Source organism: Lepisma saccharinum, chromosome 23, assembly GCF_977018435.1.
Source record: "Lepisma saccharinum chromosome 23, izLepSacc3.1, whole genome shotgun sequence".
NCBI classification, from domain to species: Eukaryota; Metazoa; Arthropoda; class Insecta; order Zygentoma; family Lepismatidae; genus Lepisma; species Lepisma saccharinum.
The window spans coordinates 46,190,108-46,215,294 of record NC_139251.1 but is presented as its reverse complement, the minus strand read 5'-3'; the positions used below and the strand labels follow the sequence as shown (position 1 = coordinate 46,215,294).

The 25,187-nt window shown below is 38.1% G+C and overlaps 1 protein-coding gene across 2 annotated transcripts; it reads right to left on the bottom strand.

Annotated features, from left to right (window-relative positions):
- Positions 1–337: 337 nt before the first annotated feature.
- Positions 338–13,597, bottom strand: LOC146005331 (uncharacterized). Of its 2 annotated transcripts, XM_083144501.1 has the most exons (5): positions 13,481–13,597; positions 10,061–10,216; positions 4,033–4,120; positions 2,983–3,066; positions 338–909 (listed from the first exon to the last, which is right to left on the bottom strand). In XM_083144501.1, the coding sequence occupies exons 2-5, from the start codon at positions 10,212–10,214 to the stop codon at positions 663–665; spliced, it is 573 nt and encodes a 190-aa protein (XP_083000627.1). In that variant the 5' UTR covers positions 10,215–10,216; positions 13,481–13,597; the 3' UTR covers positions 338–662. The 2 variants fall into 2 exon arrangements, with proteins under 2 accessions (XP_083000627.1, XP_083000626.1); XM_083144500.1 differs by lacking the exon at positions 13,481–13,597 and having other exon boundaries at positions 10,061–10,271.
- Positions 13,598–25,187: the final 11,590 nt, after the last annotated feature.

Below are 25,187 nucleotides of genomic sequence, written 5' to 3'. Positions count from 1 at the left end.
TTCAGGATGATATATTCTCCTCTTGGTCCACATAGCAACAGGTGACTCATTGAATAGGTATGATGTCATGCACTCTTGTTCGGCATAGCAACAACTTCATGATCTACAACTAAGCCATTTCTTGAACCTGGATTGTACTGCACATTAAATACAAGATATAATTTTTCACTTTTCCCCATCAAAAACCAGTGTGTGCATTATATACACGTAAATACGATATATATTTTTGAGAAATTATTTTCCCCCATCTTCCTGATACAGTTGTAGACACCCTAATAATGCATTGATATCAAACAGCTTTACATTGTAATTAAGACTTCCAAAAAATATGCTTACATACATTTTATTAAAAAAGTAAGTACTCCTACATGTCCATTCATTTCTATTGCTACACAAAATGAAAATGTAACATGTGGAAAACTATATACATTGGATAGAGAAGAAATACAAATTATAATAGCAATCTGTGATAGGTTGATAAATATATACATGTGCATAATTTCATTCTCAGATCTGCATATACTTGTCAAATTTAATGTAAATGTCGCATCCTAATAAGTTTCCCATGTCCGAAAATAGTGAAAATATACATGGGTACCACATGATCTTTATTCACACTTCAACACACACACTTGATTACAATTGTGGTATGCACCTAGAAACTAATCGTAATTGCAAATGTCTTTCTTTAGGTTGTCGTTGGAATCAAGAATGTTTTGGATCAGTGCCTTGGTTCTTTTGTTGCATTCCCCTGTTGTTTCTCTGAAGAGCAACATTGTTTTCACAGCTTTGAAAGCTCTGGCCCTGTGTGCTTCACAATCCGGGTGCTTCTGCAAGAACTCCTTGTCAGGATCAGTTAACACGCTGGCACACGAATCCCAATCAAGTACAGCCTCCTTTTCAGCCTGCCTGAAAAACATTTTAAAATATAGTTCTTTAGTGTATCGGACAATGGCAATTTTTTTCTACAGATGAGATCGATTATTCAGCACACTGTCAGTGTTGGCTGACCAGTTAAATTAACAACAATTTTTTTTTATTCATTTTATTTTATTTCGGCTTTATATACTTGGTAAAGTTAAGGCTAAATTCCACTTAATTTTACCAATCTGATATATACAGCTTAAGTCAAAATGATGTTCCTGATTTCAGTGTCTATTTATTTCATTGTAATGACTGAGATTACACACACAGATTGAAAAACTCAAAAAGTTTTTCCTGGCATATTATAAATGTTATATGTGCGATCCACGTGTTACACGACACACATCTAGTCTATAATCAAGTTCCTTCCACACACTTTGTAGTATGTCAGGGTCCACGTCAAGACTTAATGAAATGGCCACCACGATCCCCAGATCTCACCCCATGTGATTTTTTCCTATGGGGTTTCATCAAGGATCGAGTTTTTGTGCCACCACTTGCTACAACATTGATGGAATTGCACGAGCGCATCACTGCAGCCATAGCCAACGTGGTCCCTGACATACTAGGAAGATTGTGGCAGGAACTTGATTATAGACTAGATGTGTGTCATGTAACACGTGGATCGCACATAGAACATTTATAATATGCCAGGAAAAACTTCTTCAGTTTTTCAATCTGTGTGTGTAATCTCAGTGATTTACGTATCATTACAATGAAATAAATAGACACGGAAATCGGGAACATCATATTAACTTACGCTGTATAATCAGCTTAAAATTTAGTGCAAAATCCTTGTTATTTTCATAAATGTAAACTAGGGATATGAAATTCTGGCTGATACTGACAAAGTACCAATATAAAATTCCAAACGTTCCTTCAAGAACCTGAATGATTCATTGATTCCTTACTAAAAGTACGTTGCCAGATAGACCAAACTTTTGCTATGCAAAAGAAGCTGCATATTTAGACAAGTAGGAAAAGCAACTAGTTTATCCATAAAAATTATAACGGCAGAATATTGCAATAAATTATAAGATATTTATAGACCTCTCAGATTGGTAAAATTATTGCTAATTTTACTGATATACCTATATCGGCCAATACAGTACCGATTAATTTGTGCCATCTCTAATAAAAACATATAATTCATACGGCACAATATTGCAAAACCATTGCCTAAATATTTAGTTCTTTTTCAAAGGTAAAACTCTTTGTAGTCACTTGCTTACAAGTGAGAAAATCTTGACACACTTTTTGAAGGATACAACAAATACAAGCCTTAGGCATGCAATAATCTCTTACAAAAATCAATTAGATTAATCCTGTTTAAGTTCATATAAGGAGTCGTGCTCGCTAGTAGGTAGGGTGTCTGATTGTCACGTCGAGACATGGCTTCGATTCCTGGGGTGCGTGATCTAAGGTTGGAATTTTTCCAGCCTTGTTCCTACATAAAGTGGATCTGGGGTTCACCTAGCCTCAACTAAGCATGCACGTGAAAAGTTCCCATCCAGAGAGGCTTCAGTCCACTAAAGGTTAGATATAATATGTAAAAAAAACAAAAAAACTCTACAACATTTGGTTACACTAGCAGTGCTTTTACAATAATTTTCAGTCTGATACTGTAAAGTTATTGACCATTATAAGCCAAATTAGATTTGATTTTTTTTATTATAATTCATTTTTGGGACTAAATTAAGGGACGAAAGAAAGATAAATTGCTTTTCACACTTCAAAGGAGGTTGAATGTAATATATACGAGTCAAATATCCTCAAATTTTAGTACTTTTTATAAACTTCTAATTTTTCCTTTACACTTAAATATCATACTGGAATTTCACTGCACTAAGGAAAATTATCCTTCTAGTTGCAACACTGGTTGGAAGTAATTTCATTTCAGCAGTTTACAATCTCTACTATCCAAAAGAACTAAGCTTTGGGGAGTAAAAGATATTGATCAGTTCTTGGCAAACCCAAATAAAGTCAGCAATAAAAGAAGATGCTGGAATCACTGTCATGGCGTACTTGTACATATTATCGAGTTATTCAGACACTTACTTTTTGGCATTCTTGCACTGTGCTTTCCTCTTGTTCAAAGTAGATGTCCAATCCTGACGCTCCTTTTTCAAAACTTCGATGTGCCTGCAAAAAAACATGACACCTCATTATTGTTACTTTTAACACAAAAATATGAGAGCATTGTTAAATATAAAAGCAAGATTTAGTCGTGAGCAGAAATAAAACTTTTCAAGAAACGTTAATTCTAGTGAAAGTAATGTACTGTGAGTAGAACTGAGCCGATACTAATGTATTATTTCTAAATAATTATTTAATATGAAATTATGAATATTTTAAAGCAAAATTCTAGTAGATCGGTGTGGTATGCTTCCAATTAGAAACTATATTTTAAATATTTCGAACTACTTTGAATTGTTTTAATTTCCAAGTATGGCTATTGCTATCAGTGGAAACCAGTAAGGGTATCTAGAAATATATTTTGGGGGAGGGTCGAAACCAACTGTCTCAAAATAATAATAATAATAAATTATATATAATTAATTAAAATATTTAAATTAAACAATATATTTTTATTACACGAATAGGTTAAAAGACAGTATAAGAATATTGATATAACAGCACGTATTCATTATCTAGCTTACATATAGTTAAGGTCGACAAAATTTGTAAGAATTAAAAAAACAACTGCCCTGGCAAGGAAACTAATGTCAAATAGATAAAGAATTGAACATTTATTGAATAATAAAAAGGACTATATGTCAAGTTGATGAAAAGTAAAGTTCCTGATAATATTTTATAAGTAATAATAAATCTTGCATAAATCTTCTTTGGTACTGTCATTCAAAGTCATATGATCACAACATAATTCTTGCCTTCCAATAAGTTCAGCGAAAACAAATAACTCTTGATTAGACAACAAGTATATTATCATTATTTTAGTTATTTTATTACTTCATTATTTAATTGTAGTATTAAGTGAGCCTTTCGGGGGGGGGGGGGGTCCAGATCACCCTCCCTAAATACGTCTTTGTTATTGGCATCTGTATTGGGACAAAGTGGAACAGGCTTAGGTGTAATTACTCGTCTTACCAGTTGAGTATATCTTCTGGAGAAATGTCATTCTTCTTAGGTTCTGGATGAATTGCTTCATCTGTACATGACTTCTCCTCAGGAACATCTGAAAAGCAGAAATATATATATATTTTATAACCTGCTAGAGATTGTGTACTTACCATCGAACATTTTGATTGGTTGATGATTTTATAACTTATGAGAACATGAGCACTTTTTTATTTCTTCATTTCCACCACCATTCTCACTCTCTATGATAGGATGACATGTTGGCGTTGAACTAACTTTCTAGGTAGCAATCTTGGCCGCCTGCTTGACTGGTTTGGAGGAATAGGACATGTTCTAATTTCTTTCCTCGACTGGATTCTGTGGAACAGCCAATCAGAGCAAAGTTTCGCCATGTGAAGATAATCTGTGAGTGTGCAAAGGAGCGCTTTTGTCTGTGGTTTCCGAGTGTACTCCAGCAATGTATAACATGTACAGTATGAAAGGCACGTTGAGTTATACCATCTATGCTGAGTGCACGGTGTTTACATTTGAAACAACTAAAATATTCTTCCATACGTGTACAGAAAACGTTGTAAAGTATGTATTTAAGCAGCGCCATTGTTTTGTACCTAATAACGTTTTAATACGAAACGTTATTCCTCTCAGTTGAATAGTTATCAGCTTTTAAAATGTGAAGTGATACATTGTTTACATCTCACGTGGCCGCCATTACAACTTCCCTCGTATGGGAACAAAAGTCTATCCACAAGTACGCTGATAAGTATCGTGTGAGGCGAAAACTAGCAAATTGGTAGCCAGTCCAGCGCCAACTAGGGCATATATACTGGAAATCCAGTTCCGTGTGATGCGGGCTTTAATGTAACTGGGAAACATTTTGACCTGTAATTTATGTCTTCCTCAGCCATTCTGAAATCTCAGCTTCAAAATATGTCTCTAAATAGCAAGAGAAAACATTCAACAGCAAGAGCAACATTACAGTCAGAATGTTGTCTAGAAGGAAGACACTCTCCTGGAAAATGAATGTCACAGATAATTTCATTTTAGTCACAGTAATTTATCTCAATTATTACAAGGGCATTCTTTGCATGAACATGATAACTTCAAACGGAAGAAGTGTTTTTTTGTTTTTTTTGAGGGGCAACACTATGATAGGGGTACTATGCTTGCAGATCATCTGTAGATTAAAAAAAGAAAGGTTCAGTCAAAGAAAAAGTTCATGTGAGCAAACGGTTCACAATTTCATTGCCTTCCTTGCATCTTTCTCACAAATTTCACAGGCAGTACAAAAACTTTTGCGGCATTATGCCAAGTGCCTCAATAATGGTGGAAACTATAAACAAAGTATTTTAAAATATGGAGAATACAGGGTAAGTCAAAATGATGGACCCGATTACAGAAATGTATTCTGTGAAATCTAATAAACATATGTTAATGTGAGACATGCACTTCGAAAGGTTAACTTTCAAAGTTTAGTTTCCACGCAGTGTTTCCACTTTCTACCGCTAGGAGTCAGCAGCGAGCAGGAAAATGGCATTGACTGGAGAACAGAGACCTTTCTGTGTGCTTGATTATCATGTGAACAAGTCTGTGATTAGTGTGCAACAGCATTTCCGTACCAAATATCGGAGAGGACCACCTACGGGAAAGGCCATTTGTAAGTGGTATGAACATTTCAGATATTCGGGCTGCATCTGTAAACGAAAATCGACTGGGGAAGAGACAGTGGAACGAGTGCGCACATGTTTCGTGCGGAGTCCACAGAAGTCCACCTACCGGGCAGCGAGAGAACTTCAACTTCCACAGAGAACTGCCTGGCGGGTTCTGCGGAAACATTTACAAACGAAACCCTACCTCTTACAACTAGTTCAAGCCTTAAAAGACACTGATTATGCTTCGTGCGCATCCTTCTGTGCTGATTTCCTCGCATTAATGGAAACGGATGGGTACTCTGAGAGGTTAATTTACAGTGATGAAGAAACTTTTCACCTTTCAGGGAAAGTGAATAGACAAAACGTAAGGATTTGGGTAACTGCTAACCCCCATGAATTTGTGGAACACGAACGCGATTCTCCCAAAGTAAATGCCTTTTGTGCCATTTCCCATGAAAAGATTTATGGGCCCTTTTTCTTCCATGAACGTACTGTGACAGGACTTGTTTTCCTTGATATGCTGCAACTATGGCTCCTTCCACAGCTTACAGAGGATAGTGCAGATTCCATTCTCTAATTGGATGGTGCCGCTGCGCATTACCATGGCAGCGTTTGGGACCATCTCAATGGGGCATTGGAACAACGTTGGATAGGCCGTGCATCTCCGGAGGATCGACCTCTCCTTCATTGGCCACCTCGTTCCCCCAACTTCACCCCATGTGATTTTGTCATGTGAGGTTTTGTCAAGGAACATGTTTACTTACCACCACTTCCAACAACATTGGATGACCTGCGTGCCCGTATCACAGCAGCCATTGCTGATATTGACCGCAACATGCTACACAAGGTTTGGCAGGAGATAGACTATCGGCTTGATGTGTGCCGTGTTACGCGAGGTGCTCACATAGAACACTTGTGATTTGTTTGAAAAAATCTTTGACAGTTTTCCTTTCTTAGCACATGTCTCACAATAACATTTGTTTATTATATTTCACAGAATAAATGTCTGAAATCGGTTCCATCATTTTGACTTACCCTGTACATTGGAAATAAAATATTCAGAAAATATATTTTCTCTTATTATATAAATACTTACCAGTGCTTACTTGCTAAATACAGCTTGTAAATGTGACTAATTCTTAAGGTATATCTTTTCGAACCTAAGATGGCTTTTGAAAAAAAAAATCACTTATAATTTAAGGTGCACAGATGTACATAATACTGTTACTTTATTAGAATACCATAATGTTGTATTTACGTTACATTTACCATTTGAACAATAACAATAAATGCATTTTTAATCAGTCTCTTCTTCAATGTCACACTACTGGTACTTTTACCATGTAGGGAAGAAGGCAACCAGCTCCACAGTTTCTAAATTCCACAGTCCGCAAAATAACTTTACGTTCACATGTTGCATCATATGAGCGATGCTTCTATGTGTACATTTTTAATGGTTTTTTTATGTGTACTATACTAAGACTGACTCAATGACCACCTCTTTACTGCAGAGGAAGTGTAAATGATGCCATTAAACTTAGCTTTAACTAATAAAACCTAGGGATGTGCCGAAGACGATTACAGATGTATGAAAATCGGCCGAAATTGACACATCGGTATCGGAATCGGCAAAAATCCGATATTTAAACCGGTACAGATTATACTAGAGTTTTTACCTTCTAATAAGTTTTATATTCTAGTTTTGTAAGATGTATTGAAAATTTGGTTATGATTCGTCATTATTGTAGAGTTTTTGTAATAAAATTATTGCAAACTCATTCAGAGGATCAACCTATAACTATAAATCGGAAATAAAACAGTACATTGCTGAACCAGAATCTGCTGTTGTATTGGTAATTCAAAAATGAATATTCAAACCTGAAGCAAGTCCTGAGAAAATACTTGGGCATACCTGCTGCATCAGTATTCAGTGATTGAGTGTTCAGTGTTGCTGAACAGATTTGAGATAAGAGAAGAAGTAGGTTACTTCCTGAAGTGCTTCCAAATCTCGTATTTCTGAAGTTGAATCTGGCAGAACAGGAATTTATTTTGCATTTCAAAGAACTGCTTGTGTACTAATGATTAATCTCTTGAGAATCTATGTTCTTCTTAAAGGTTCACATAACATTTTGTAGATGCAAATGTACATTCGCATGTCTTGGGAATATATATTATATACATATGATATGCAATAGAAATGTACATAGAAAATTTATTTTTGTCATGCTGAAAATAACATCCCATTTCTGTTTAATAATCTTATGTATCGGAATCGGTTAAATATCGGCATCGGTATCGGTTCCAAAAATTATCGGTGAGTACATCGGCATCGGTAAATTTTCAGCTTCATCACATCCCTAATAAAACCTAACAACGAAAATTGCTATCAGCATGAAACCTAACATTCCTACCACAACGTATGAAGCGATAGACAATGTCTCATCTGGTGCTGTTTTGACTTGTCGTGTCAGGTGCTATATTCACTTGTGTGAAGCATTCATGCTAAGGTAACAAAGGTACGTTTCACCATAACACCTCCGCGAGCTAAAAGCAACAGAAAACGTTCATAAACCATGCAATTTTTTTCACTTTCTAGCAAGTGTACAGAGGGTCAAGGATACTAATGGTAACGGTTCCGATTGTTTTATGATTTTTTTCAAATTCTCCTAGCAGGAAGACTAATTATCGGAGAATTTTGGCAATCATTGTCACACGAAATTTGAACCTTCCTTAAAGTAATGAGCACTGCTTGGATCGTAGACTAGTGGTGGGAATTAATTGTAAATCGGAACCTTAGTAGAATGCATTTAGGAACTTTATTTTAATGCTAAGAGAACCAAAGTGGCCTGCATAACCTACGAAAGCATATATTGTACAAAATCTTAAGTAGTCGCTAAAACTCCGCAGTATGTGTTAACACGCGTAAATCCAAATTGAACCATGTTAAATTTCATGCTAACAGTTCGACATAAGCAAAACACATTTCTTCAATTTTACAGGAGAAAGTACTTACGGAACTGAGTTTCTGTAGACTTTTGAAAGGTCGTGGAAATGTTTTCTCCCCTCGTTCAATTTATTCGGCCGGTAAAACATGTATTTTTCAACATTAATGTGTCTGCGATGCACAAAAGATCTTGCGTCCATTACGTTCAACCGTTCAACTACGTGAACCAAATGTTCTGTGTGTTCGATGACGTAATCCGGTCAGTGTTTCCGACACCATTGTTTTCCCAGAACATGACAATTTTAACTATGTTTGCCTAACCTAACCTTGCCGTGAATGGTTTGTGGGGCTATTTATGAATGGTTTGTGGGGCTATACGTGCATGGTTCATGGGGCTATCCATGCATGGTTCGTGGGGTTTTGGAACCCGGAAAAAAATATAAAATCTGTAACATGAAAGTAGGATTTTTTTCGGTTAAGATGGTTTGAAACACTGCATACCCACAGATGATAGACAACGCTAGTCAAGATTTGCCCGCCATATTACGTGTAACGGAAGTGAAAAGCAACGAACAATAAATACTCGTAATGTGAAAAATTACAATTATTTCAGTGAAAAAAGCAAAATCTCACCTTAAATAAAGGGTAACACTTTACTATACCGGAGACGAATTTCTTCAAATTTACAGGAGAAAGTACTTACGCAAATCATTTTCTGTAGTGTTGATGTTCGGGAATGTAGTTTTGATCCATTTTAATTCGAATGCATGTGGTTTTCTACGAAAATCTATTTCCGATGCGCTATTGCTGCTGCCGCCATGATGTTGTCCGTATATGCTAAATTGAACGAAAGGAGTGCTAATGGAACCTAACCTAACCTAGTAGGCATACCTCATCCCCGTGATGGTTCGTGGGGCTATCGTGAATTTTTGGGCTAACGTCAATGGTTTTTGGGGCTACTCGTGGATGGTTTGTGGGAAATAAGGAACAACAGTAAGTACTCGTTAATGTAAGAAATAGACATTATTTTCGTTATAAATTCATTATTTCACCTAAAGAAATGTTCCGCAATGCAGAAGAGTACGTTAGCAATGTAAAAAATTGCGAAATAAATCATTGATAGGTGTCTCCGGTATAGTATAGTAGTACCAACTAAAGTACTAATCTGATATCACATTTTTACCTTAAATAATGTTTCGCAATGCATAATAGGTAAGTACGAATGTAAAAAATGACGAAATTGACGACTGAAATGTGTTTTGCCTATATCAAACTGTTACCAAATTTCATTCGTAGCATGATGGAATCGCAATAAAGCAAAAGGAACTTGGGCCATTTTAACTTTCAAATTTATTTAATCTTTCAGTATTGTTTTCATAGGTTAGGTGGTAGAGCAGCCTACGGCTGAACCTCGCGCGCCAAATGAAGGAATTATTATACTTACTTGCAACAAGCTCTTGGAGATAGAGAGATGATCTTCTCTTCACGGATTTTCTGAGCGACTTTACATTTCTTCCTTTGTCACTACCATCGTTTGAATTGGAATTCAAAGATGAATTTGCATTTTCATTTCCTGCTGTCTGTATATCTTCTGTCATGTCTGAAAAAAGTTTTCATTCAGCACAGATATGGACGATGTTTATGATTACAACTTATCTTTGTTTTCAAATGAAGATCAACAAACTTTCATTCAGTGTTGCCAAGATCTCATCCATATTATTTTTACAAGATCAGGGATTTCCCTATTGGGCTCATTTTAGACGAAAGCATTTCCCTTAGCATTTATACTAGCATAAATGCTTCCAAAAATCTTATAGAATTTTATTATAGTAGACAATACTTCACACGGAAGCATTTACTGCATCCTTCAGGTTAGCATTTGCGATTGCGATGCCAAGCCTGCAAAGAACATTAGATAATATAATATATACAGCACGAAAGACATGCAAGATAACCAAGTGCCCGGTGTTGGGAGGAGGTGGTGAGTACACTTTTCTAAAGAAGTCGTCGATTGGTTGATAAGACAAAAATATGCCGCAGAAAAGTGTGCAACTGACTTTCTTTCAGTTTGAATATTTTGAATAACAGGCCCAACGGCGCAGGAACTATTTTCATTTGGGGGGGTACAAAATTCAGCCTCCCATAAATAGACTGTGTTAAAGGCGGAGCTACTGCGGAGCATGCGCACTCGTCTGGTCCCCCTCGAACATCCGGTTACGCTTACGATGCTATGGACGTTAATATGAAAGGGCAAAGTGGAGATTCTTTTACAAGGAAATAGGGTGTCAGCTGTGTAGCATATGGTTGTACAGTTCGATCGGGAACAAATTTATTGAGTCAAGTATCACTTCGTAGGTTTCCGAATCACGTAGAGAGACGAAACCTGTCGATACAAGAAAAACGAGAAAGGATTGGTACCCGGAAAGGATATTAGCGACTTGCATTTTGTTACAACCATGTTGATCGTTTATCTGCGTATTGTGTTGTGGTGAAAAGCACGCCTCTTAGTGAGGTTTCAAAACGAAGTGACACGCGACAGCAGTGGTTCGTACCAAAGGGACAAGCGACACAGGCCCATTTAGTCTATAAATAAGCATTTACCACTCATGGGAAATCAAGTCTCAGGCGGCACAATACACGCCATTGGGAATCTGAGCGACACGTGCAGCTTGTCGTGCTGCGATTACACACCGATGCGACAAGCAACAGCCCCTTTACTCTAAGCGAAACAATTCACCTTGCATACGAGTACAACAGAGCGATGCGACACGATGTATTGTACTGAGAAAACAACAGTCCAGTCCAAGCATTTTCTCGTGGTGAATTGGTTCGAAAGGAAGCTTTCAGACTGCAGCGATACGTCTTTCTTGGAAACCAACATTAAAAAATAAACAACACCTTCCGAACGACAAATTGCAGGTGTCGCTTGTCGCTCGGACTGGGCCGTTTTATCAATACCTTGCATTGTGTTGCCCCGGCCTGTTATTTGCGCAAGCGTGACTGGTGAATGATTTGCTTTAGATCGAATGCTTCTGTGCGAAATTCCGATATCGCTTGTCACTTCAGTCTGAAAACGCCCTTGTTGCTTGAAGTAAATTCGTGCAGGTGAAAGTGGCATGCCATATCATAGGTTTCCCTAAATCCCTCAGGTGGAAAGGCGACGTTGAAAGCATATATATTTACTAGCATTTGTTATGTGTCATTACATCTGCAGATTTGTTGGCAAAGATTCACTTAAGCTTAAGCATACTTTATATCATATAATAATATCACTAGTTTTATAGAATTATCTTTCCCTCACTTGTCCATTTACAAAATAATTTAATATACTGTATCTAAACGTTCGTCGTACATGAGATACTTGTATGTACGTAGCTTGCTATACAACTGGCGGCACAAAGACACGTCATATTTTAATAATCTGCTCTGCAGTTCATCATCCGACGAATTCTAGACGTCCACTCCTTCATAGCAGAATTTTAACAAATACCTTTCTTGACTATCGTCGCACAACTGATGAAAACAAGCGCTCATTTCTTACTTCGTATGCCGGCGAATCTGCACTGGCAACAACGGCGACTGGTATAAACCGCAAGTTCCGGGAGGACCGGGCAAGACCTCACCAATGTTTATGTTTACATTTTTTAACACGGTCTATAGATACATATACGCATATAATACTTCAAAGGTACCTAGGTATAATGTGATGGCATGGGAAATATTCCATTTTTGAACAGCACACACGAATTTCCTGTTTTTTAATGCAAAATTTGCATAAATAATTTTTATTTCTTTGTTTTTCTTAGTACGAGCGTTATTTTGAAACCAGATTTTAATACAAGATGATAATTCCAAAACATATAAAGCTCTGGACCTTGTTCTGGACTCATTGTAAATTTAACGAAACGGAATATCAGGAGTTCGACATGTGACAATTGCGAAAAGAGATACATCTATTGATTGTAATGCAGGGTGAGGACCTGTGGACCTGTGTGAGCACCCTGTGGCCGAGTTGTTCGCACATCGCGCTGCGACGCCAAGTGTACCGGGTTCGAATCCCGGTCGGGCTTGTTGTTTGTGAATGTCTATTCATCAATTTCATCATTTCATCACTCATCCTCATCTTCGCAAATTAGCCAAGACGCACAAAACGCGAAGTAAAATAAACTAAATCAAATCAAATCAACCAAACTACAGAGCCAAGTAAAGGAAGCAAGCGTTGTGCAAGAATGTAAGCCGTCAGCCCGTTGCCAAGGCACACGACACACCGGCTCGGACCCCTCGAAAGACCAAGACCGGGAGTCGCTGCCTATCAATTATCTTTCTGTTATAATATATGCCACGACTAATTCTCAGTTTCTGCGGGTCATGAGAGTCCGCATCTCAAGGTTCGGGTAAGGGTCTGCTTTTTGAATAATAATAATAAAAATAATAATTTATGCTTACTTATCTAAGAACTCCAAAATAAGGTAACCATTCTCATGCTTAAACTTCCATCGTGATCGCACCCGCATCCCACTGACCAGTGAGGATACGCATGCGAGTCACGAGCGAAATGAGCATAATCGAAACTTACGTCTTATGGATTGATAAAGCCTCTGCCTCACTGACCAGTGACGGTGGGACACCTCACCAAATGTAACATTCTCAACATCATGTCTCTATATACATGTTTTTTTTAACAAGTGTTTATATATAATGTGTAGTATCTCATTCTGATATTTTTTTTCTATTATTCAAGTGTCATTTCATTCATTCTTTTTGCATATATATATTTTTTGGGAGCTTATTATGCTCTCCTTTGAGTAATTGAAACTGTGTATGATTGTTGTACAACCTATGGCGTTACTGATTCCTTGCTTACATTGTAATAATGCTACCTCCTTCTTCCTTCCTCTGGTAACTTTCCTCCTCCTCTTTCCTGTTTCTTACTCCTTCTTTCTCTCTTTTTCTAGTTTTTGATTTTCGTTTCTCTTTTTTTATATGTTTATACTCCACGAGGATGTGATTTTTAACCGGAAAGAAATCATGGAAACGTCAACTTCCTACTACCAATTATTACGAGCTTTCGAATTCCATCTCATGCCTTCTACGGAATTACCATGGTTACAGCAAGAATGCAGTGTGTGTGGTTCGTGCCTCAATCAACTTGTCGAGTATGTTTTTACATCTAGGTGTTTGGCCGGGAGGCGAACACGATGTATAAAGGATCCCCTAATCATCGACAAACGACTGGTATTATTGTGTATACCTTCGGGTCTTACTATGAACTTTATCAGCGACCATGTTTTAACTTGGTTACCTCTTTAGGTGTGAGATTTTTTTCTTCGTGATGCAAAGCGAGGATCAATTTCCTTCATTTCAGGAATTTGTTACTTAATTCTAATTGGGTATTGTTACATGTTTTGGGTCATTTTTTTTGAGTGTATATATATATTTGTTAAGTTAGGATGTCAATATCTTACTGGGGTTCTTGCTTTTCGCAACCCGGGGGTATTTGTAACATTTTCAATATCCCTATATTGTAAACCTTACATAATCAGAAAATTGACGTATATATGCTTAGTTCAATTTTCGGCCATCAGAGGGCGTCGCCCCCTGAATAGCTCTACCGGTGCTGCCTCTAGCGGCAAAACTTGGCACTTGTGGGCTAGCCGTAACCTCGGCACACAGCCGCACTTGCACTCGATCGCCTGGGAACGAAACGGCAACAACCAGCCTTGCTGCACTGACATCATTTTCCTCGCCGGAGGAGAGAGACGTACCTGACCATGCTGTTGGTAGAATAGAGGCCAGCCATTTCAGCCAAGAGTGTGATGGGCCTACGACTTAGAACATAGGACTACAAACGGAGTGTGGTGCACGTAGCGATAGAGGCAGAACTTTGTGTATTAGGTACGTAAACTCTCCCCGTGCAATAGGAACATAACATCGTATTTTTGCCGTATCTGTGTCGTAATTTTTACGTTCCCCCTTTTTTTACATTAAGGCGATGAAGACTTGTATGTTCAACACCCCCCCCCCTTTGTCCTCCTTGAGTGCGCGTGGATAGACCAATTGTCCATGTACCTTTTTTTGTCAAAAATGGACAAATCAATGAAAATTGGACGTGACGTATATGAACAGAATTAAGTTATGTTTGTTGATCTTTGTGCCCCAAACGTTTATTCAGGCTATTTGCGCCTAGTGCATACATAAATAACCTAAGAACGGGCGCACGCTAATTTAATGAACAGTCGAGCCTCCATCTTCGTACTAGCAATGCAATTTTCACTGCCCATTTAACGTTTGTCTAGTGATTCAAAACCAAGTTTAATTAATTTGGAACTTGCAGAGAAAAACTACGATCCTTTATTGACTCCCTAGTTGGGACAGAACTAGTTATTCCTGTTAGTCTGCCCCCTCCTTTGCGGTAGCATTAGAATACCCAAGGATCAGAATAATAACATTAATAAGTGAGGTATGGTTATTTCCCAATTGCATTAATTAATGTATTGGTTAAATGTTGAATTTACAATTGTGTGATTGAGTGTGTTGTAATAATGCATGCACGTGTACGTAACGCGTATTTATGATTGATGCTCAATTAAATGCTAATGGTTGAATAGGTGCACGCGGGACGTGCTAGAAATGAACGCGTGGCTGCACGCTTTTGACAAGTATAGACATTTCATGTATGGTTATTGTTAAAGTTGATACTGTTTTATGAGCAGTCTTGTTTTGGAGAAATAAAACGGTGTTATTGAGCAATTATATTTATCGTCTTCATGGTTGGAATTTTAAGTACACTATTTTGTTTACTACCCTTTGAATTCTAGTTCGTTAGCTAATGTAAGGAACGTACGTCACCAGACGAATAATAACTAAAAATACGAGTGGTTTTTGTGGGGCATTTGTTGTAAAAAGAGAGAGGTAAAGACGTTGGTTTGATTACTGAAACTATTATATATACAATGGAGAAGGCTTAAAAGGCTATTCATTGTCGGGACCCTTTGTTTAGGCACATATAATATATATATATATATATATACGTGTTTTTCTCTTACAGTGCCTTTGTCTCGCGCATCTCGCGGGTTCTGCTCGTAAACTCCCGCATTATCTTGCGAGAAGTGCGACACAAATTTAGAATTTGTAACCAATAGTACGGGTCTCAATTTCATTTTTGCAGCTGCGTTTGTCGCGCAGCCGCTTCCAATTTAAATATCGCGAGGAACCGCAACTTGACCCCAACTAATACGTTACAAAATTGGTATCAGAGCATCGTTCCATTTTGATCCGTTGTAGCAACATTACAATTGTTACTATAGAAAACCTGAATTTTTTTTTCCTTCCCAATTGTTTTTTTGCCCCCCTTTTTTATGTAATCAATTTTTTTCTCCTTTTCAGGTTAATTTTTTTTCTTCAACATATTTACTGTTTTGCAACACCCTATATTTGCCTTTTTGGTAATATCTTTTGTGAAATTTGTAACTAGGTGCTTATAGATGCCTTCCCTTTTTTTGTCGTAATCAATTTTTTTCTCCCTTTTGGAGTCCTTTTTGCTGCAATATTTATATAGAAGTATTGGTTATATTTTGTATATTTTTTACATATATTTATTACTGTTTCTGTGCACCTTTTTTACTTTCTATATTGCATAACTATGACCTTTGATATTCCTCCTCCGTATACACCTCCACATTTACCTCCACCATCTCCATCGACCTTAGATTTTGTACGTGGTCTGGTATTACCCCAGAATCAAACCCCTGTGCTAGATTCCGTACGCTTTAATGCAATTAACTTCCTTTTTAAGGATTTGCCCTTGCAGCAGGGACGTGACTTACACCAATTGTTTAACTTTATGCTGACATTACATAAGATTGTAAACTTAGATTTGCTGGACGTCGAGTCTATTTTGTTATTGGCCTTACAATATACCTTACCCCCTCTTACGGAGATTTGGCTGGAAGGCCTTTTACAGAAATTACCCTGGCATTTGTTTAAGTTGATGGTATGGAATCGCTTGGTTCCACATTCTTTGTTATTGCCTTTTCAGAATGATGTTCTTCATAGGGTTCAACAACCCGACGAAAGTTTATATTCGTTCGTCCGGGACATCTATGATGCTTGTCAAACATTCCCTATTGAATGGTCGGAATCCCAGTTAATTGATACAATTATTGAGGGTATCGGCTTTCCATCTCGTTCATTACTTTTGGGGCACTCTCGTCCCCAGACCATTCGGGATTTACTCCTTTTAGCACAGAATATCTTTCAACCTGAATTAAAATGGGATCTTCAGCGATATCCGGGGACTGTGGATACTCCGGTACAGTCGTTTTCTGCAAACCCTGTTTCCATTTGCGACAATTCACCACCTAAAAATACTTCAACTTTTTCATATATGCCAGCTGTAGAGCACTCAACACAGCTTGGGCAAGGGATGCCTTTATCAAAGGATACAGGCCGATCTCTTGTAGACCAACCTCTTTTTCGCTCCATGCGGAGTACCCATTTTTGTTTGAGGGTCATCCGACGCCCACGATTCGGGTGCTTATAAATCAACAACCCGTCTTTGCATTACTCGACACCGCTGCATCGGTATCCTTAATTTCCTCTTCCTTTTTGGATACACTTAAAGGTTCTCCCCAACCTTTACGGATCAATCTATGGAATTGCGAGATGTGACTAATCATTCCTTTTTCTTATCAGCATATTGTCAGTTAGCTTTACGACTTGATCGCTTATCTTGGAAATGGCGATTTTGGGTGTCTGAGACACTTCCTTTTCCGTTAATTTTGGGCACAGATTTTTTGGTTCATGCTGGAGCTAATATTTCCTTTGAAAATAAACTTTTATCTTTTTCCTTTCATCTAGAGGGTATTCCAATGGCCTTTTCCTTATCACCTCCTATCGAGGCCCAGTATGTTCCTCTTTCTTCTTTGGAAGTCTCCTCCGAGGTCAACCCCCAATTAGATATTTGCACTCCCTTGCCTACATCTTCGAATAGTTCACCTTTACAATCCTTGTTGTTTCAATTTCAGGATGTAGTCACTGAAAAGGTTGGTTCTTGTACCTTAGAACCAGTTTCGATACCTGTTGTGTCGGATCTTCCTTTTCGATCAAAACCGTTCCAGCTTAATCCAGTTCAGACTGAAATTTTGAGGAAACAGATTGAGGAATTACAGGCGCAACACATCATAGAACCGTGTCGGTCTGCTTATTCTAGCCCGGCCTTCCTTGTACCAAAAAAGAACGGTACCCACCGCTTGGTATGCTCCTATAAACATCTTAATCGTCTAATCGCTTATGATCAATTTCCACAACCTCGTATCGATCTTTTGTTTCAACATCTACAATCAGCAGCAGTATTTTCTTGCTTGGATTTATGCCAATCGTTCCATCAGATACGGTTGGACGATAGGAGTAAGGATTTAACAGCCTTTGTTACATCGTTTGGCCAGTATAGGCATACTCGTGTTCCATTCGGTATCAATCTGGGCACCCTAATATTGACCAGGGCACTGGACGAAATTTTGGGCAAATTCAAATACAAATTTCTCTTGAACTATGCCGACGATTTGTTAATCTATTCACCTGATATTTCTTCCCATTTGGAACACATTAAAGAGGTCCTTCTAGCTCTGCAGAAAGCTGGTCTTACCGTTAACCCTCACGAATCTACTTGGATGGTTCCAGAGATCAAGTATCTTGGTTATATCATTCGTAAAGGGCTTATGGACCCAGATTGGGTATCCGCTATACAGGATATCCCCCCTCCCAAGAGTCAGAAGGGTGTATCTCAAGTTATGGGTTTACTTTCATATTACTCCCGTTGCTTACCCCAATTCACTGATCGGACGTGTTTTCTCACCGATAAACGTAAGAAAGACGCTCCTTTTGTATGGACTTCTGACGATCAGATTCGGTTTGATAACCTCAAAGCAGCCTTTATTGAACATACAGTTCTTGCGTTGCCTGATTTCACAAAGGAGTTTGTACTGCAAACGGATGCTTCCAGTTTGGCTCTTGGTGCGACCCTAAACCAGCGGGAAACGGATGGCTCATTGCGCCCTATTGCCTTTGCGTCAAGGAAACGCACTACTCTTGAGCGTAAGCAGTCCATATACGAAGCAGAATGTTGTGCTATCGTATTTGGTTTTACGAAATTTGAAACTTACTTGACTTCAAAACAATTCACTCTCCAAACTGATAACCAGGCAATATCTTGGTTACTTAAACACCCCGAGCAATTTGGCAAGTTCGGACGTTGGTTATCATATCTTTCCCGTTTTTCTTATAATGTGGAACATATTTCTTCTGCTAAAAATCCGGTTGCTGATTGTCTTTCTCGCATGAATTCCCCAGATGATTTTTCTATTGCGTCACCCTCTTTTACCAGTTTGGCCTGTGCTGCTCCTAAATTTAATATCATCCCTTTTAATAAGTCTGATATTGCAGCTCTTCAAGTTCAGGATCTGGAATTGTCTCCTATAATTACTCAATTGAAGAACAACCAACAAGTTAAACACTACCGTTTGTACCAGGACCTTTTGATTTGGCAGCCTCCTCGCTCAACATCTTCCTTGGTAGTCCTTCCACAGGTGTTGCAACACCTCATATGTTGTTATTATCATGAGACTCAGGTGGGTGGTGCACATCTAGGTGTTAATAAAACCATAAAGAAAATTGCATCGGTTTTTTGGTGGTCCAACTGTCTTACGGATATTCGTAAGTACGTTCGCTCTTGTGACATTTGTCAGAGGGCCAAACTTGCCGTACGTAAGCCTCCGGGCTTTCTTTCTTCAGAGGTTATTCGCCACCCGTGGAGACGTCTATATATAGATCTAGTGGGTCCTCTTGTTCGTTCCACTAAGGGCAACGTATATATTTTGGTTGTGGTGGATGCCTTTTCCAAGTGGGTCTCCTTGTATCCGCTTCGATCGGCCACCTCTCATCATATTATCGACAAGCTCCGCGCCTTATTTCTGTCGTTTGGTGCCCCATGTGAACTGGTTTCGGACAATGCCTCTTACTTTCGTTCACATTTATTTAACAACTTTTTGTTTGAATCAAATATCCGACATATATATACTAGTGCATATTATCCTAATCCCTCCCTGGCTGAGAGATTTATTAGGAACCTCAAGGCTTCCTTGATTTGTTATCATTCTCAAGATAATACTAAATGGGATGTTCATTTGGATAGCATTGCCTTCGCCTTTAACACCGCGCAACATGATAGTACTCATACCACCCCCTCCAAGTTAATTTTTGGCAGAGATATTGACGGTCCTATGATTTTTTTTGGGGAACTTCAAATGGACACTGAACTGGCCGCTCCTCCTTCGCCGGAACGGGCTCATCGTTGGGGAGAGGCGTACCAACATTTATTAAAATCTTGGCATTCTCGTTAGCGTAAATACGACCCATCCAGATCCCAGGTTTCTTATAAGCCTGGTGATATGGTGCTTTATCGCACCTTCCCTCACAGCAATGCCTTACACCATGTTTCATCCAAACTCCAGGAGCGTTGGTCTGGTCCAGCCCAAGAATATAAAATGCTGGGTCCTGTTACTGTTATGTTGGTTGATCCTGACACTCAACATATTGTCAGGAAAGCACATGTTTCCCATGTCAAGCCTTACGTTATCCGAGACTTGGAGGTAGTTCCCGTCAGTGGACTTGTCTGGTTCGGATATAGCTTTTGCACTTCAGTCTACTTCAGCCCCCCATTAATGAATTTTTGTTATTCCTCCGCTATGGTTTGTACTTAAACTAACGTCTTCCCACTCTATCATTTGCATTTGTAGTTCTATGATATTTACTACATGTCTCTATATACATGTTTTTTTTAACAAGTGTTTATATATAATGTGTAGTATCTCATTCTGATATTTTTTTTCTATTATTCAAGTGTCATTTCATTCATTCTTTTTGCATATATATATTTTTTGGGAGCTTATTATGCTCTCCTTTGAGTAATTGAAACTGTGTATGATTGTTGTACAACCTATGGCGTTACTGATTCCTTGCTTACATTGTAATAATGCTACCTCCTTCTTCCTTCCTCTGGTAACTTTCCTCCTCCTCTTTCCTATTTCTTACTCCTTCTTTCTCTCTTTTTCTAGTTTTTGATTTTCGTTTCTCTTTTTTTATATGTTTATACTCCACGAGGATGTGATTTTTAACCGGAAAGAAATCATGGAAACGTCAACTTCCTACTACCAATTATTACGAGCTTTCGAATTCCATCTCATGCCTTCTACGGAATTACCATGGTTACAGCAAGAATGCAGTGTGTGTGGTTCGTGCCTCAATCAACTTGTCGAGTATGTTTTTACATCTAGGTGTTTGGCCGGGAGGCGAACACGATGTATAAAGGATCCCCTAATCATCGACAAACGACTGGTATTATTGTGTATACCTTCGGGTCTTACTATGAACTTTATCAGCGACCATGTTTTAACTTGGTTACCTCTTTAGGTGTGAGATTTTTTTCTTCGTGATGCAAAGCGAGGATCAATTTCCTTCATTTCAGGAATTTGTTACTTAATTCTAATTGGGTATTGTTACATGTTTTGGGTCATTTTTTTGAGTGTATATATATATTTGTTAAGTTAGGATGTCAATATCTTACTGGGGTTCTTGCTTTTCGCAACCCGGGGGTATTTGTAACATTTTCAATATCCCTATATTGTAAACCTTACATAATCAGAAAATTGACGTATATATGCTTAGTTCAATTTTCGGCCATCAGAGGGCGTCGCCCCCTGAATAGCTCTACCGGTGCTGCCTCTAGCGGCAAAACTTGGCACTTGTGGGCTAGCCGTAACCTCGGCACACAGCCGCACTTGCACTCGATCGCCTGGGAACGAAACGGCAACAACCAGCCTTGCTGCACTGACATCCTTTTCCTCGCCGGAGGAGAGAGACGTACCTGACCATGCTGTTGGTAGAATAGAGGCCAGCCATTTCAGCCAAGAGTGTGATGGGCCTACGACTTAGAACATAGGACTACAAACGGAGTGTGGTGCACGTAGCGATAGAGGCAGAACTTTGTGTATTAGGTACGTAAACTCTCCCCGTGCAATAGGAACATAACATCGTATTTTTGCCGTATCTGTGTCGTAATTTTTACGTTCCCCCTTTTTTTTTACATTAAGGCCATAAAGACTTGTATGTTCAACACCCCCCAACCCCTTTGTCCTCCTTGAGTGCGCGTGGATAGACCAATTGTCCATGTACCTTTTTTTTTTTTGTCAAAAATGGACAAAACAATGAAAATTGGACGTGACGTATATGAACAGAATTAAGTTATGTTTGTTGATCTTTGTGCCCCAAACGTTTATTCAGGCTATTTGCGCCTAGTGCATACATAAATAACCTAAGAACGGGCGCACGCTAATTTAATGAACAGTCGAGCCTCCATCTTCGTACTAGCAATGCAATTTTCACTGCCCATTTAACGTTTGTCTAGTGATTCAAAACCAAGTTTAATTAATTTGGAACTTGCAGAGAAAAACTACGATCCTTTATTGACTCCCTAGTTGGGACAGAACTAGTTATTCCTGTTAGTCTGCCCCCTCCTTTGCGGTAGCATTAGAATACCCAAGGAACAGAATAATAACATTAATAAGTGAGGTATGGTTATTTCCCAATTGCATTAATTAATGTATTGGTTAAATGTTGAATTTACAATTGTGTGATTGAGTGTGTTGCAATAATGCATGCACGTGTACGTAACGCGTATTTATGATTGATGCTCAATTAAATGCTAATGGTTGAATAGGTGCACGCGGGACGTGCTAGAAATGAACGCGTGGCTGCACGCTTTTGACAAGTATAGACATTTCATGTATGGTTATTGTTAAAGTTGATACTGTTTTATGAGCAGTCTTGTTTTGGAGAAATAAAACGGTGTTATTGAGCAATTATATTTATCTTCTTCATGGTTGGAATTTTAAGTACACTATTTTGTACACAAACCAAAAGGATGCCAGTTAATTTGTACTTATGAACCAAATTTACTATAAGGAAATATCTATTAACGACTACAAGTTTATTTACAAATCCAAACATAGTTAAGATAAAAGAAAAATATACAAACTTCTGATCAAAAGAAAACTACAATGCCAAAATAAAATTTAGATCAATAACGACTCCGTAACATAGACTGAAACTTGCTTTAGAGTAAACATAAAACCCAAAGAGCTCTCTCTTAAATTACATGTCCATATCCCATCATAGAACTAACACAGCTTTAACTTGGTTTCAATTTACGGGTGACAAATTATTAACTAAAGGTCGACATACTATTAACCAAAATCAAAGAAAAATTTGCATAACATCTTTCCGTAAATTTCTATTCGTGCTTCTGTCATATTTTCACATCTGCATTATGTTCTCTAGAACTCATGAGGTAAACTACCAACTTCAGGGTAAACCTCCAAAAACATTCATAACAAAATATAAGGGGAGCCTTTCTCTACCCAATATCAAAGCCATATCTCGGCCACAAATTACAAATGTCCACGTGGAATTCCTTAACATAATAGGGGACTCTATGTCTACCCTTTTTGGCTACTCACATTGCAAAAGCAAAACAATAGACTTTTACATTAAATGAATTTCTAGAAAAACATATACTCGACCGGTCACCTATTATAGCTGTTTCAAAATTACATCTACGTAATATCAATCTAAATAAGAGAAACCAATAAACTTTCCTTAACGTTCCGGATACTCAAACTTTAAAACGGACATGAAAACTATATAAGCTATCAGATTTAAAAGACACCCTCTGACCAGAGGTATGCTCTCGGATTAAACTAAAAAAGAATCAAATTTATTTAATCAAACCTCCTGACCAGGAGAATTCAGAATGATTTAGCATAAAAAATTAGCTCGACGAGAAGGATGTATATCTTTGATGAGCCTAATTTATTTAATTTGAATTTACATCGGAGTCACACTGACCAGTGCCAACTTCGACAGAATTTAAAATTTATGAATAATTTCAAAATTTAAATTATTAAGATTAATTATTTACAAGCCTGCCAAAATCCCCTTTAAGGATCATGCTGACCAGCACAAATCCTGAAAGGTGGCTTACGGAAAACCTCGGACATTGTGGAAGGGAGAGCTGACCAGCCACTCCCCACACAAAGCCCGTATTCTCCCAGCCCTGGACCTCGACAAGCGATTTAATCACCTAAAGATTCCGGAATCTACTGATATACTGATTATTTTGCCAGCGAAACTGCTGGTATTTATACTCACGGGATTGCGCAATCCTATTCCCTGAACAAAAGATTTAGAACTATGTAAAGTTATTTTTAGCTTTCAACAATTACCCCGTTGAAAAAGCATATTGAGAAACACAATGCAGCAAAACTTACAAAACAGCGCAGCGCCGAACGAAAAAGAACCCATTGTTGTTAAGAAAGAAAAAGAATGCAAGCTTCAACTTGCTTTGCGTTCTTTTTCGCTTGGCAGAAACTGCGTTACAATTTTAACAAGGATAAAATATACATTCAAAAAGATTAGACTACAAAAGAATTTATACGAGGGTTATCGAAAAGTAATTTGAATAACAAAGAAATTTACCAAATTTATCAAACGTTACAGTTGCAACTGGAAAAAGCGCTTGAAATTTGGTGCTGCTGTACCTTCCACATCTAAAGACCTTCAAGAAGTTGTCAACTGCCCAGGATGCCACGAAATCTACGAGGAACCAATTACAGAAGACTGGATTCAATGGGAGGTTGCGAGCAATGCTTTTTTCTACCTTCCGTTCCTGCGCCACTGAACAGGCCCACGGTACGTACTTCGTGTTTAAAAATGTCTCTACTAGATGGCAGCAGTAAGTTGTGTGCTCTGTTTGAATTTCTTGTAATCTCTGACCTCTGGTGTGAAGTTTATTAACTTCGTAGTCCTCTGTATTTATTGAATCTCTTTTAAACACCAAAAGACGCAAGACGGCACTTGCAACATACGTACAAAAACGTTATAGAGATTTCGTTACTTGCAGTTAATTATCGAATGTTAAAGTTAAGTTTGACACATGTTTTGTTTTCAAAAATCTTCTTTTCAATTGCATAGTGGATTTAGTGATGTACAGTATTCTGTACTTTGGGTTTCAAGATCTTCTTGTTTATTCGTAAACATTTTGTTGTAAACAGCACGTTTACTCTGAGTTGAGAATGCCATTGTTGGACGACAATGCAATACTGATTATTAAATTCCATTCTTTCTTTTCTTGTAGATGATGAAATCGAAGTGATTTTGTTAATGTCTGTCCTTGAGGGCGAGTGTCTGCTTTTACGTAATTGTAATATCATTGTTATACAGTGTGATCCTTTCTTTCATGCATAACGTTTGTTGTGGCATTCTCACTGAACCTGAGACTCGAATTCACTCGACTTTACCTTACCGCTCAGCGAGTACAAGCCAGAACATAATTCGACTGCACTCAATTCTAGGGTGACCAGACATACTCTTTTTAAGAGTATTATACTCTTTTAGAGGTTCATATACTCTATACTCTTTTCAATTTTCAAAAATCCCCAAATATACTCTTTCCTTGC

What these genes read in the sequence shown, in the direction of transcription:
- LOC146005331 (XM_083144501.1), bottom strand. Translation starts at nt 10,214, where the DNA reads ATGACAGAAGATATACAGACAGCAGGAAATGAAAATGCAAATTCATCT. An exon ending in TCTCCAAGAGCTTGTTGCAA is followed by an intron (nt 4,121 to 10,060) that starts GTAAGTATAATA and finishes TCTGCTTTTCAG; the next exon opens with ATGTTCCTGAGGAGAAGTCA. An exon ending in CCAGAAGATATACTCAACTG is followed by an intron (nt 3,067 to 4,032) that starts GTAAGACGAGTA and finishes GTTTTTTTGCAG; the next exon opens with GCACATCGAAGTTTTGAAAA.